The 15,422-nt window shown below is 45.3% G+C and overlaps 1 protein-coding gene across 2 annotated transcripts in view; it reads right to left on the bottom strand.

The window, feature by feature from the left end:
• The window catches only part of LOC308676772 (branched-chain alpha-ketoacid dehydrogenase kinase-like), a 46,968-nt gene that overhangs the window by 16,111 nt on the left and 15,435 nt on the right, over window positions 1–15,422 (bottom strand). For both annotated transcript variants that reach the window (XM_081342792.1, XM_081342793.1), the window contains exons 3-5: window positions 8,296–8,511; window positions 4,872–4,940; window positions 2,014–2,124 (exon numbers count right to left, since the gene is read on the bottom strand). In XM_081342792.1, coding sequence (XP_081198918.1) covers window positions 2,014–2,124; window positions 4,872–4,940; window positions 8,296–8,505 — 390 coding nt within the window. In that variant the 5' untranslated portion in view covers window positions 8,506–8,511. The remainder of the gene's footprint in view (window positions 1–2,013; window positions 2,125–4,871; window positions 4,941–8,295; window positions 8,512–15,422) is intronic.

Genomic DNA, 15,422 nt, shown 5'->3' with positions numbered 1-15,422 from the left:
GACTTGTGGACTTCAACTCTCAGAATTCTGGGAGTTGAAGTCCACAAGTCTAAAAGTTGCCAAGGCTGAGGAACCCCTGAACTAGCAAGTTAAAAATGTGCACTTGACCAGGCAAAGAGTTTAGGGGGGGTTTTTTAGCCATTGTTGAACGGAAGCAGAATCCAGTACAACGTATTGAAGAAAAATGATATTCAAGGGAAGACTCTTGCCATCAAATTACCTTTGGGGAAAGCAATAGAACCAGTTATTTGATCAGTTATTCCTGTCATTTTTTACTATTGTTATTATTACTACTATTTTTATTCCCACATAAACCTCACCCTCCAAGAAAGAGTAAGCTAGGCTGTAAAGCCAGGGGTCCCCAACCTTGGCGACTTTAAGACTTGTGGACTTCAACCCCCAGAATTCCCCAGCCCGCCACGCTGGCTGGGGAATTCTGGGAGTTGAAGTCCACAAGTCTTAAAGTGGCCAGGTTTGAGGACCTCTAAGCCATTGATTTCTTAAGTTGCCTGTATGGGTAGTCCCCGGCTTACAACCTTCATTGGGATCAGGATCTCCCCTGCTAGGCAAGGCCGTTGTTAAGTGAGTCGCACCCGATTTTCCAACCTTTTTTTGGGGGGGGGGCACAATTGTTGAACGAATCACTGCAGTTGATTAACTGAATCCTGCGGCCGTGAAGCGACTCTGGCTTCCCCCATTGACTTTGCTTATTCGGAAGCTGGCTGGGAAAGGGGCAGTTGTGTGATTATGTGACCCTGGGGCATGGCAACCGTCGTACACGCATGCCGGTTGATCCCGACCGCGTGACCATGGGAACGCCGCAGTGGTCATTAAGACACGTTTTGCACTGCTGTGGTAACTTCAAAAGGTGGCTAAACGAATGGCTGTAAGTCGAGGACCGTCTGTATATAACCCAGTGAGCGAGTCGACTCATTCTTCCCGTTGGCGAAAAGCCCCGTCTGTCTCCGCTGCAAAGGCAGTGAGAAAGTAGCATCTGCTCCCCCAAACTTCAGCCCTTGTCGGGGAAGCGACATCCAAGGAACATTTCCCCTGCTGAAATAACCCTCAGTTCCGACTCTCATTGGAGCCGAGATTTGGGAATAAAGACAAAATCATCACTAAAATAGAGGCCAAAGGTCTCTGGACCTAGTCAGTGTAACTTTGCAGGTGCTAAAGAAAACTTCTCTTTGATTCTGCATTGCCGATAGTCCTTGACTTACAGCCATTCGTTTAGTGACTGTTCGGAGAGAGGACTGGGCCTTGCACTTTGCCCCATCCCCAACCGCAGGAGCAAAATTAGGGTGCTGGGCAACCAGCATACATTTATGACGGTTACAGCATCCTGGGGTCATGTGATCGCCACCGGCGACCTTCCCAGCCAGCTTCTGACGAGCAAAATCAATGGGAGAAGCTGGATTCGTTTAAGGACCACGCGATTCACTTCACAATGGCACTTAATTGTGGCAATAAAGGCCGTAAAGTCGGGTACAGCTCGCTTAACTCAGCCGTGGTGGCGCAGTGGCTGGAATGCAGCATTGCAGGCTACTTCTGCCGACTGTCCGGCTGCCAGCAGTTTGATTCTCACTGGCTCAAGGTTGACTCAGCCTTCCATCCTTCTGAGGTCGGTAAAATGAGGACCCAGATTGTTGGGGGGGAATAGGCTGACTCTGCAAAACCACTTAGAGAGGGCTGTAAAGCCCTGTGAAACGGTATCTAAGTCTAAGCGCTATTGCTATTAACAACTGCTCTGTTTAACAATGGAAATTCCGGCCCCAACTGTAGCCGTAAATCGAGGACTACCAGCCCTGTGGCTTTGAGAAAGAGTCGCTTGAGAAAGCAGGTCGTGAGATCCTTGTTCTGTAATGTGAAGGAAGCGATTATGCCACCCCTTTAGGGGTGGATGATCAGAACCTCAACAGCCTTAAGGGCCTCGTCCGTTCCCCTGCTTTAGATCCAACGCCAGTCATGGCTCATCTCTTTCCGATGCTTCCCCGCAGACCTTGGTGCGCCTACCACATGGAGGATGGTGGGGTTGCAGCCAATGATGAAGGGAAGGCTTCGAAACCCTTTGATGCGGTGAGCAATACGGACCGGCAGCTCATGGTGCAGGTAACGGGCGCTTTTCTGTAGCAAAGCATAAAGGGAGATTGTAGATCAGCAGTCTCCAACCTTTCTGATGGGGTGGACCGGCGCGGGTGGCGGGCGGGGGGGGGAAAGGGAAAGAGGGGTTGGTTTCACACACGTGCACTGCTTTCACAAATGCAACTTCACGTGCACTTGCCCACCATTTCCACAGCCCGGTTCCGAATGGGCTGCAGCCCGGGGAAAATAGAAGGAGAAAGGAGTATTAGATATGTTTCTCACCTTGAGTTACTTATATACATTGATAAAGGCAGGATAAAAATAATAGAATAGAATAGAATAGAATAGAATAGAATAGAATAGAATAGAATAGAATAGAATAGAATAGAATAGAATAGAATAGAATAGAATAGAATAGAATGAAGGAAGGAAGGAAGGAAGGAAGGAAGAAAGAAAGAAAGAAAGAGGGATGGAGGGAGAGGGAGAGGGAGAGAGAACTGGAATTTCCTTTTATAAATTTAGACTACAAACCAAAAAAACAAATTTTTAAAAAGCTATAATTAATAATATTCATCAGAAGGAAGGTTAGGGTTATAACACAGGAATACCAGCAATGTTAACATGCAGTGCTATTGTTTGTGTACTTGCTAAACTTGTAACCAATCTGAGGAGGAGCTCTTTCAGTGGGGTAAAGAACTACATCTGTCACCCAAAAGAGCTTGAAGAACATTTTTAGATATTTCATTTCATTTTATTTTTTTTAAAAAAACCAGCAGCCATCGGCACGTGTATGCAGAGAAGTGCATAAGGTATCAGGACTCCAGCCTTGGGCAGACGGGTTGGACTAGAAGACCTCCAAGGTCCCTTTCCAGCCCTATGATTCCATAATTTTATGATGATATAAGCGACTCTCAAAATGTGAAAATTTGTATCTGCCTTTTATTTTCATTTCAGACAGCACTGGAGACTTTAGTTTGGTGGTTAAGGCACCAGACTAGAAACTGGGAGACAGTGAATTCTAGTTCCATTTTAGGCATGAAGCCTGCTGGGGACTTTGAACGTAATTCACCTCACAGAATTGTTGATGTGGAGAAAATAAGAGGAGGGAGGAGTATTAGGTAGTTTTCTCTATTATTTATACATACAATAAAGAACAGATAGATAGATAGATAGATAGATAGATAGATAGATAGATAGATAGATAGATAGATAGATAGATAGATAGATAGACAGACAGACAGACAGACAGACAGGCAGACAGAAAGACAGATACTCTCACAGCTCTTTCGTCATTCAGGCCAGAGACCCCACAGTTGTCCAAAGCTCTCTCAAAGAACAGAAAGCTTACAATCATGGACTTAATTCCACTTTTCCCCTAAGGGCCCTTTTGGCCCAGCCCAGCCACTTGGCTCGCTGGTTATTGTAGCTAGGTAAAGGTAAAGGTAAAGGTTCCCCCGCACATGCGTGCTAGTCGTTTCCGACTCTAGGGGCCGGTGCTCATCTCCGTTTCAAAGCCGAAGAGCCAGCGCTTGTCCAAGGACGTCTCCGTGGTCATGTGGCCGGCATGACTAGACGCCAAAGGCGCACGGAACGCTGTTACCTTCCCACCGTAGCGGTCCCTGTTTTTCTCCTTGCATTTTTTACGTGCTTTCGAACTGGTAGGTTGGCAGAAGCTGGGACGAGTAACAGGTGCTCACTCTGTTACGCGGCACTCGGGATTCGACCCGCCAAACTGCCGACCTGATCGACAAGCTCAGCGTCCTAACCCACTGAGCCACCGCGTCCCTTATTGTAGCTACGTGTCTTAATTTCAAACACCCTCTGCCTTAAAGCAAGGATTGGTTTGCACGCTCCCTGATAGCGCCTACATTCTAGAGATTTTTGGAGGGGGGGGTGGAATGAGGTTTTGGGGACCTTTTCTTTACCTTAATGCTGCAGAAGACACAAAACAGAAGGGACAAGGCAGAGAGATTCTCAAACCAACAAAGTAAAGTGCATACTTAAGAAGAAAGAAGGGGCATTCAGTTGTACGTGCCACATTATCCTTTTATTAACAGTTGTAGCAGGGGTCTTCAAACTTGGCCCTTTTCTGACTTGTGGACTTCAACTCCCAGAATTCCTCAGCCAGGCACGCTGGCTGTGGAATTCTGGGAGTTGAAGTCCACAAGTCAGAAAAAGGCCAAGTTCGAAGACCTGTGCAGTGTAGGTTTAAACCAGAAGTGTCCAACCTTGGCAACTTTTAAGACTTGTGGACTTCAACTCCCAGGATTCCCCATGCTGGTTGGGGAATTCTGGGAGTTGAGTTCCACTGGTCTTAAAGTTGCCAAGCTTGGACACCTCTGGTTTAAACCATTTCAGAATATTTTTGGGGGAAATGATTTATGCTTGATTGGACCAAATACCTCTAAACCTAAGAAATAGAACGACAAATTAAGCTTGCCGTGAGGGAGGGAATTTTGAAGCAGGGGCTGCTTCTTTATCAGCAGATTTTCCACGTGCTCAATTGTGTCACCTGAAAAAGAGAACGTTTCTGTTCTAGATGCATAACAGAATCATACGATGCGGCTTTACTAGGTCACACCTATGAGGAATACACTCTTGGATACCGTCTCCCCAAAGAGACTTCCTGCACTTAAAAAATTAGCATACAAACCAAGATTTCTCAATATGTAGATGAGCTCCTGAAGCAGCTATAAATCCCATAATTCCAAACGGGAGGGAAAGGATGCAAAAAAAAAAAAGATCGAGATATTTGGCAAGTAACAACATGGAGGTAATCTCACACCTACCAAAAGGTGACTGCCATCTTGAGAACGTCCAGAATACAACATGGTGGTGGGTGTCAACCTCACAGAGGGCTGCAAAGAGAACAGAAGACATGTTGACAAAACCTCTAGAGGCCCCCAGGAAGGCAATAAGCACAGCATCAAAAGTCCCATGACCGACAATTTTTTTCCCATTGGCTTGCTGAAGAATTCTGGGTATTGAAGTTCAACAAGTCTTAAAGTTGGCAGGGTTGGAGATCCCTGCTGTAGTTTAAAGCTTTTTCTCCAATTCACGATGCCCTCCAAAGTTTGGACGGTGACCCTCTTCTGAGCACGCGGAGTTATAAATCAAATTCATTCTGTGACGGTACATTAAGATGGATTGGCACCAGGTTTTTGTGATTTTTTTAAAGTGTTTTGTGATAGCGTTTTTATAGTTTTTAAAACTATTTTATATGTTTCCTTAAATCTTGATTGGGAACTGCCCGGAGCTGGCTGAAAGATGGGACGGCTATATAAAAGTTTTAAGTAAATAATAAAATTTCCAGACACAAAATAAAACCCTCAGCCAGTTTACAGTGGCCATCAACTCGCTTGCTCATCTTCTGCAATGCATTTTTATCACCCATCCATAAATTGCCCCAGCACCTGATGTAGAAAACCACAGAGAATATATGACCTTGGAGAAACTATGCAGGGATAAAAAAGGTAAAGGTTGCCCCGCACATGTGTGCTAGTCGTTTCCGACTCTAGGGGCCGGTGCTCATCTCCGTTTTAAAGCCGAAGAGCCAGCGCTTGTCCGAGGACGTCTCCGTGGTCATGTGGCTGGCGTGACTAGATGCCAAAGGCGCACGGAACGCTGTTACCTTCCCACCGTAGTGGTCCCTATTTTTCTACTTGCATTTTTACGTGCTTTCGAACTGCTAGGTTGGCAGAAGGTGGGACGAGTAACAGGCGCTCACTCTGTTACGCGGCACTCGGGATTCGACCCGCCAAACTGCCGACCATCTGATCGACAAGCTCAGCGTCCTAACCCACTGAGCCACTGCGTCCCTCTATGCAGGGATGATGGTTTACAAAAGAATGCTTCAAGCTCAGGAAACAGGGAAAATGTGAATAAGGAGTCCACTCGGATTCACTGCTAGAGCCATGTTTCTCAACCTTGGCGACTTTAAGATGGATGGACGACTGGCTGCAAAAGCTGATGAAGCTAGCAGAGATGGCTGAATCGACTACTTTAATCAAGGAAAAGAGTACACCTAACTTTATTTTTCTTTACCTGGAAACCATTTCTGGACTTTGTTCTCGTGGGGGGTGGGTGGGGGAAACTGACACTTTGATTTTGGGTTTTACTGGTTAGATAGGTCTGTTGTTATAGAAATGGCTAGTATCCATCACTATGTAAAAGTAAAAAGTTGAGGCTGTACGCTATTACTTTATACTTCTGCATTATAAAAGGAGTCAGAAAACAGTGTTTTTCCTCTTTCCTTTTTCCTCCCCTACTTTCCCATTGTTTTGTATTTCATATTCCGATAAACAAATATCATTTGCAATGCCGAGAAAGGGGTTGACACTTGTTGATTGCCTGTGAGTTGGGGAATCCTAGGAGTTGAATTGCTCCCATCTTCAAGTTGCCACGGTTGAGAAACACTGAGTTGTGCTGGTGGAATTGTTTTAATTGGGAGTGAGCAAAACAGGACCTCAAAGTCAAGGCTTTGTGTCTGTGGCATTCAAAGCATATTGGCTGTCTTCCAAGGAAATGCAGTCTCAAGTCTAACTCCACCCAACCTCCTTGCCGTGAACACCGAAAGGGCATTAACTATGCCAAAACCAACAGATCGGTGGCCAACTAGGTCAGGCACCCGCCAGGAATGTAACATGCGTGCTCCAACCTGTCCTTTTATTTTAATCCTGGGATAACTATGTTCCTGCTGTCAGGGTGCCCGAGCTAGTTCTGCTCCTGTCTCAAGGCAGAGGTTTTATTAGAAGGCGTTGGAGAAACGGGAATGGCTGCCCCTTTGCCTATGCTTTATTGCAGGGGTCTTCAAACTTGGCCCTTTGATGACTTGTGGACTTCATCTCCCAGAATTCCTCAGCCAGCGTGCCACAAGTGAAGTCCACAAGTCATAAAAGGGCCACGTTTGAAGACCCCAGCTTTATTGGGTTTCGTCTGAGCTATGAATGGGGACTCGGTTGCAATATCTATTCTCAGTCACCTTATGAAGGACTGTAGTGCCCATTCACCTGCAGGCCACACCCTCCACATATCTTGAAGGGAGATTTTGCAAGCTCCCTGTCGAACAATGCCTCTGTCCTTGCGATAGTGGCCAAGTGGAGGATATTCTACGTTATGGCCTTCACTGATCCGTTCACAATGACATCAGGACCAAATCATTAATGGCCGATGAATTCAAGGGCTCTGACTAACTTCTTGCATAGGGGTGGGCAATTATGACAACTTCATGACCTGTGGACTTCGATTCCCAGAATTCCAGAGCCAGCCATACACGGCTGGCTCAGGAATTCTGGGAGTTGGAAGTCCACAGGTTATAAAGTTGCCATAGTTACCCATCCCTGTTCTTGCAGATGTGTTTCCAGCTATCAGCTACCAATTACTGCCTTGGTTCTACTGTCATTTAAACTTAGAAAGAAATACTTAAGTCCTTAATTGTAGCTGGGATTTATTTGGTTGCAACCTTTTTTACATCTAATACAGGTAATCCTCAACCTATGACCGGTTGTTTAGCGACCCTTTGAAATTATGACAGACCACCTTATAACCTGGTTCTGAAATTCCAATGGCTGCCCCTCCCTCTGCCGTTACAGGACTGCATTTCGGGTGCTCGGCAACCAGCTCACATTTATGCATTTCCAGTGTCCCACAGTCACATGACTGTGACATGGGTTTTTTTTGCCAAAAAGCAGCATTTACTTCCGGTTTTGGGCAAAAACAGCCCATAGTGAACAATGGATTCACTTAACAAGTGCAGCAAAAAAAAAAGTTGTGAAAATGCATCCACTCACATGGTGACCCAGCTTATGAGTGACAAGCCCAAATGGGCAGGCTCCATTATAGCAATAGCACTTAGACTTATATACCTTTACAGCCCTCTCTAAGTGGTTTATAGAGTCAGCATATGCCCCCCCCAACAATCTGGGTCTTCATTTTACTGTCCTCGAAATGATGGAAGGCTGAGTCAATCTTGAGCTGGTGAGAATCGAACTGCTGGCAGCCGGCAGTCAGCAGAAGTAGCCTGCAGTACTGCATTCTAACCACAGCGTCACCACGGCTCTTACGATTATGATCGTAAGTCGAGGATTACCTGAATGTGTATTACTCTCTCTTATAATTTCATTGTCTCGTTGTTATTTGACTGCATGATATGGCATTCTTGTGTTATGACCTGGGGTCAAAACAATAAATTTAACTTCATTGATTTCCACTCACCTTTTCAGCGGCTGCGTCAATGGCAGATTGATTGTAGAAAGAGGTAACTGTCTTAGATCGCTCCCTGGCCAGTTCGTGGTGCTGATCAATAGCTGAAGAGGACCCATATCGGAGTCCGGGGAGAAGGAAGGGGAGCACGCAAGGGGCCTGGTTCCCTGTGGCTCCCAGCTCTATCCTCAGCAGTGTTTTCCACATAATTCTCTTTACCATAGGCACCTGAAGAGAGAAAAATTGTGCCACCCCACAAGTCCTTCATTGTATCAGTTTGACCAAGATCCAGAGTCCTGGCTATCTGTTTTAGTCACCACAATGTAAAAAAAGATGTTGAGAAGGGCAGAGAAGAGCAGCAAAGATTATTAGGGGACTGGAGGATAAAATATATCAAGAACAGTTGCTGGAATTGGGAATGTCTAGTTTAACGAAGAAAAGGACTAGGGGGGTGACATGATAGCAGTGTTCCAATATCTCAGGGGCTGCCGCAAAGAAGAGGGAGTCAAGCTATTCTCTAAATCACCTGAAGGCAGGACAAGAAGCAACGGATGGAAACTAGTCAAGGAGAGAAGCAACCTAGAACTAAGGAGAAACTTCCTGACAGTTAGAACAATTAATCAGTGGAACAACCTGCCTCCAGAAGTTGTGAATGCTCCAACACTGGAGGTTTTAAAGAAGCGACTGGACAATCATTTGTCTGAAATGGTATAGGGTTTCCAAACAGGGGGTTGGACTAGACAACCTCCAAGGTCCATTCCAACTCTGTTTATTCTGCTCTGCTCTGCTCTGCTCTGCTCTATTCTGTTCTGCTCTGCTCTATTCTGTTCTGCTCTGCTCTGCTCTATTCTGCTCTGCTCTGCTCTGCTCTACTCTATTCTGCTCTGCTCTGCTCTATTCTGCTCTGCTCTGCTCTGCTCTGCTCTATTCTGTTCTGCTCTGCTCTGCTCTGCTCTATTCTGTTCTGTTCTGCTCTATTCTGTTCTGCTCTGCTCTATTCTGCTCTGCTCTGCTCTGCTCTACTCTATTCTGCTCTGCTCTGCTCTATTCTGCTCTGCTCTGCTCTGCTCTATTCTGTTCTGCTCTGCTCTATTCTGCTCTGCTCTGCTCTGCTCTGCTCTACTCTATTCTGCTCTGCTCTGCTCTATTCTGTTCTGCTCTGCTCTGCTCTGCTCTATTCTGTTCTGCTCTGCTCTATTCTGTTCTGCTCTGCTCTATTCTGCTCTATTCTGCTCTGCTCTGCTCTATTCTGCTCTGCTCTGCTCTGCTGTGCTCTACTCTATTCTGCTCTGCTCTGCTCTATTCTGCTCTGCTCTGCTATACTCTGCTTTGCTCTACTCTGCTCTGCTCTACTCTATTCTGCTCTGCTCTGCTCTATTCTGCTCTGCTCTGCTCTACTCTATTCTGCTCTGCTCTATTCTGCTCTGCTCTGCTCTACTCTATTCTGCTCTGCTCTATTCTGCTCTGCTCTGCTCTACTCTATTCTGCTCTGCTCTGCTCTGCTCTACTCTATTCTGCTCTGCTCTGCTCTGCTCTACTCTATTCTGCTCTGCTCTGCTCTGCTCTAATCTGCTCTGCTCTACTCTATTCAGCTGTTCTGGGGACAACCAAGCCCATTTCAACTATGAAGGCCATGACTGCTGTCTACTGTTTTGACCCCCTTCCTCACCAACATGTCACTGTTCAGCCTTATGGAATACGTTGCACTCTCCCATGCAAAGATGGCTCCCTCCTTGTTAAAATTTAGAAGAGAAATGATGACAATCCTTTTGGATTGTGGTTATTTCTCTCCTAAATGGTAATGAGGACACAGCCATCTTTATAGGGGGTGCAAAGTATTCCATAAGGCTGGGCAGTGATATGTTGGCACCAAAACAGGCAAAACACCAGTCACGGTTGGGAATATCAACAACAAGCAATGTTGCGTTACTGGCGGGTTTTACTTGACTATGGCCTATTGTTTTATGATTTTTTTTACACACGCAAGCTGCCAAAGAATTAATTAACCATGCTGGCATAGGAATGGTGCAAAATAACAGATAAGAAACAAAGCAGAAGCAGTCATGAACAACGGAATATTTCTGTGCCATTGTGATCATTTACTTTCCTTTGCTGAATCTTCAGCCTGACCGAAAAATTGTGATCTGAACACAAGGTGTCCCAGAGGGCAAATTAAAGGCGTGGTTTAAATGAGGAACAAACAGAATAATCTATATAGGGCAGCATAAGCAAACACAGCTTTGGTAAGCAAACATCAGACTTAATGATATACAGAATATATCCTTGAGGACGCTCTTCTGAACATTTGTCATGGGGGGAAAAAACAGAGTACAGGTAGTCCTCGACTTAAGACAGTTGTTAACTGAGTTTTGCCCCATTTTACAACCATTCTTGCCACAGTTGTTAAGTGAATCACTGCAGTTATTAAGTTAATAACATGGCTATTAAGTGAATCTGGCTTCCCCATTGACTTTGTCAGATAATTGCAAAAGATGATCACATGACCTCCGGATACTGCAACCGTCATAAATACGAACCTGTTGCCAAGTGTCCCAGTTTTGATCACGTGACCATGGGGATGCTGCAACAGTCGTAAGTGTGAAAAATGGTCATAAGACACTTTTTCAGTGCTCTTGTAACTTCAAATGATCACTAACCGAATGACTGTATGTCAAGGACTACCTGTAATCTGTTTCCATTTTTTTTTAAAAAAATAGTAGTTCCCTTCAAATGTAAGCCTATATTTCCAACTCAGGGTGTTACGTTAGGAACAGCTTCTGAGTAGCTGGGTAATAGTAAACATCTCACGAGTAAAAATTCAGTAGCTTCCTTAAACAAGGAAAGAAACTAAGATAGTTGCTAAATTGGGTCTGAGGATAGATTCAGCCAGAATGACTGGATTCACACCTCTGTTTATTTATTTGATTTACAGTTGCAAGAAAACGTATGTGAACCCTTTGGGATTACGTGGAGTTTTGCATGAATTGGCCATAAAATGCGCTCTAAACGTCATGTGTCACAATAGAAAAACACAGTCTGCTTAAAATAATACTACACAAACATTAGCTGTTCTCCTGTTTTAATTGAACATAACATGTAAACATTCACAGTGCAGGGTGGAAAAAGTATGTGAACCCCTAGCCTAATGACTTCTCCAAGAGCTAATTGGAGCCTGGAGTGAGTCAACCTTGACTCCAATCAGTGTGATGATATTGGATGTGTTGCTGACAGCTGTCCTGCCCTTTAAAAACACACACCTGTTTTGGGTTTACTGGTCTCAAGAAGCACTGTCTGATGTGAACCATGCCTCGCAGAAAAGAGCTCTCAGAAGACCTACGATCAAGAATTGTTGACTTGCATGAAGCTGGAAAGGGTTACAAAAGTATCTCCAAAAGCCTTGATGTTCATGTGTCCACGGTAAGACAGACTGTCTACAAATGGAGAAAGTTTAGCACTGTTGCTACTCTCCCTAGGCGTGGTCATCTTGTAAAAATGACTGCAAGAGCACAGCGCATAATGCTTAATGAGGTAAAGAAGAATCCTAGAGTGTCAGCTAAAGACCTACAGAAATCTCTGGCACATGCTAACATTTTTGTTGACACATCTACAATAAGTAAAACATTAAACAAGAATGGAGTACATGGGAGAACACCACGGAGGAAGCCATTGCTGTCCAAAAAAAAATATTGCAGCACGTTTGAAGTTTGCAAAAGAGCACCTGGATGTTCCACAGCACTACTGGCAAAATATACTGTGGACAGATGAAACCAAAATTGAGTTGTTTGGGAAAAACACACAACACTATGTGTGGAGAAAAAAAGGCACAGCACAGCAACATCAAAACCTCATCCCCACTGTAAAACATGGTGGAGGGAGCATCATGGTTTGGGGCTGCTTTGCTGCCTCAGGGCCTGGACTGATTGTTGTCATTGATGGGAAAATGAATTCCAGAGTTTATCAGGACATTTTGCAGGAAAATGTACGACCATCTGTCCGCCAACTGAAGCTCCGCAGAGGATGGGTGATGCAACAGGACAATGACGCAAAGCATACAAGTAATTCAACAAAACAATGGCTTCAACAGAACAGAATACGCCTTCTGGAGTGGCCCAGTCAGAGTCCTGACCTCAACCCGATTGAAATGCTGTGGCATGACCTTCAGAGAGCGATTCACACCAGACATCCCAAGAATATTGCTACACTGAAACAGTTTTGTGCAGAGGAGTGGTCCAAAATTACTCCAGATCGTTGTGCAGGTCTGATCTGCAACTACAGGAAACGTTTGGTTGAGGTTATTGCTGCCAAAGGAGGGTCAACCAGTTATTAAGTCCAAAGGTTCACATATTTTTTCCACCCTGCATTGTGAATGTTTCCATCTTATATTCAATTAAAACATGACAACAGCTAATGTTTGTGTAGTATTATTTTAAGCAGACAGTGTTTTTTATTGTTGTGACTTACATGACGTTTAGAGCGCATTTTATGGCCAATTCATGCAAAACTCCACGTAATCCCAAAGGGGTCACATACTTTTTCTTGCAACTGTATACTCCATCTTTCCTCCAAGAGCTGAAGGCTACATCTAGGGCAGGGGTGTCAAATTCCATTTCATTGAGGGTCTCATCAGCATTATGTTTGCCCTCAAAGAGCCAGTTGCTGTCCGCTTCTCTCCCTCAGGCTTGCTCCACAGAAGCCTATCCTATCCTATCCTATCCTATCCTATCCTATCCTATCCTATCCTATCCTATCCTATCCTATCCTATCCTATCCTATCCTATCCTATCCTATCCTATCCTATCCCCTTCTCTCCCTCAGGCTTGCCCCACAGAAGCCTATCCTATCCTATCCTATCCTATCCTATCCTATCCTATCCTATCCTATCCTATCCTATCCTATCCTATCCTATCCTATCCCCTTCTCTCCCTCAGGCTTGCCCCACAGAATCCTATCCTATCCTATCCTATCCTATCCTATCCTATCCTATCCTATCCTATCCTATCCTATCCTATCCTATCCTATCCTATCCTATCCCCTTCTCTCCCTCAAGCTTGCCCCACAGAAGCCTATCCTATCCTATCCTATCCTATCCTATCCTATCCTATCCTATCCTATCCTATCCTATCCTATCCTATCCTATCCTATCCTATCCCCTTCTCTCCCTCAGGCTTGCCCCACAGAAGCCTATCCTATCCTATCCCATCCTATCCTATCCTATCCTATCCCATCCTATCCTATCCTATCCTATCCCCTTCTCTCCCTCAGACTTGCCCCACAGAAGCCTATCCTATCCTATCCTATCCCATCCTATCCTATCCCCTTCTCTCCCTCAGGCTTGCCCCACAGAATCCTATCCTATCCTATCCTATCCTATCCTATCCTATCCTATCCTATCCTATCCTATCCTATCCTATCCTATCCCCTTCTCTCCCTCAGGCTTGCCCCACAGAAGCCTATCCTATCCTATCCTATCCTATCCTATCCTATCCTATCCTATCCTATCCTATCCTATCCTATCCTATCCCCTTCTCTCCCTCAGGCTTGCCCCACAGAAGCCTATCCTATCCTATCCTATCCTATCCTATCCTATCCTATCCTATCCTATCCTATCCTATCCTATCCTATCCTATCCTATCCTATCCTATCCTATCCTATCCTATCCTATCCTATCCCCTTCTCTCCCTCAGGCTTGCCCCACAGAAGCCTATCCTATCCTATCCTATCATATCCTATCCTATCCTATCCTATCCCCTTCTCTCCCTCAGGCTTGCTCCACAGAAGCCTATCCTATCCTATCCTATCCTATCCTATCCTATCCTATCCTATCCCATCCTATCCTATCCTATCCCCTTCTCTCCCTCAGACTTGCCCCACAGAAGCCTATCCTATCCTATCCTATCCCATCCTATCCTATCCCCTTCTCTCCCTCAGGCTTGCCCCACAGAATCCTATCCTATCCTATCCTATCCTATCCTATCCTATCCTATCCTATCCTATCCTATCCTATCCTATCCTATCCCCTTCTCTCCCTCAGGCTTGCCCCACAGAAGCCTATCCTATCCTATCCTATCCTATCCTATCCCCTTCTCTCCCTCAGGCTTGCCCCACAGAAGCCTATCCTATCCTATCCTATCCTATCCTATCCTATCCTATCCTATCCTATCCTATCCTATCCTATCCTATCCCCTTCTCTCCCTCAGGCTTGCCCCACAGAAGCCTATCCTATCCTATCCTATCATATCCTATCCTATCCTATCCTATCCCCTTCTCTCCCTCAGGCTTGCTCCACAGAAGCCTATCCTATCCTATCCTATCCTATCCTATCCTATCCTATCCTATCCTATCCTATCCTATCCTATCCTATCCTATCCTATCCTATCCCCTTCTCTCCCTCAGGCTTGCCCCACAGAAGCCTATCCTATCCTACCCTACCCTACCCTATCCTATCCTATCCTATCCTATCCTATCCTATCCTATCCTATCCTATCCTATCCTATCCCCTTCTCTCCCTCAGGCTTGCCCCACAGAATCCTATCCTATCCTATCCTATCCTATCCTATCCTATCCTATCCTATCCTATCCTATCCTATCCTATCCCCTTCTCTCCCTCAAGCTTGCCCCACAGAAGCCTATCCTATCCTATCCTATCCTATCCTATCCTATCCTATCCTATCCTATCCTATCCTATCCTATCCTATCCTATCCCCTTCTCTCCCTCAGGCTTGCCCCACAGAAGCCTATCCTATCCTATCCTATCCTATCCTATCCTATCCTATCCTATCCTATCCTATCCTATCCTATCCTATCCTATCCTATCCGATCCCCTTCTCTCCCTCAGACTTGCCCCACAGAAGCCTATCCTATCCTATCCTATCCCATCCTATCCTATCCCCTTCTCTCCCTCAGGCTTGCCCCACAGAATCCTATCCTATCCTATCCTATCCTATCCCATCCCATCCCATCCCATCCCATCCCATCCCATCCCATCCCATCCCATCCCATCCTATCCTATCCTATCCTATCCTATCCTATCCTATCCTATCCTATCCTATCCCCTTCTCTCCCTCAGGCTTGCCCCACAGAAGCCTATCCTATCCTATCCTATCCTATCCTATCCTATCCTATCCTATCCTATCCTATCC

The sequence above is a fragment of the Vipera berus genome (assembly GCF_964194415.1).
Source record: "Vipera berus genome assembly, chromosome: W".
NCBI classification, from domain to species: Eukaryota; Metazoa; Chordata; class Lepidosauria; order Squamata; family Viperidae; genus Vipera; species Vipera berus.
The sequence above is the reverse complement of the archived record's forward strand: the minus strand, read 5'-3'. Positions and strand labels throughout refer to the sequence as shown.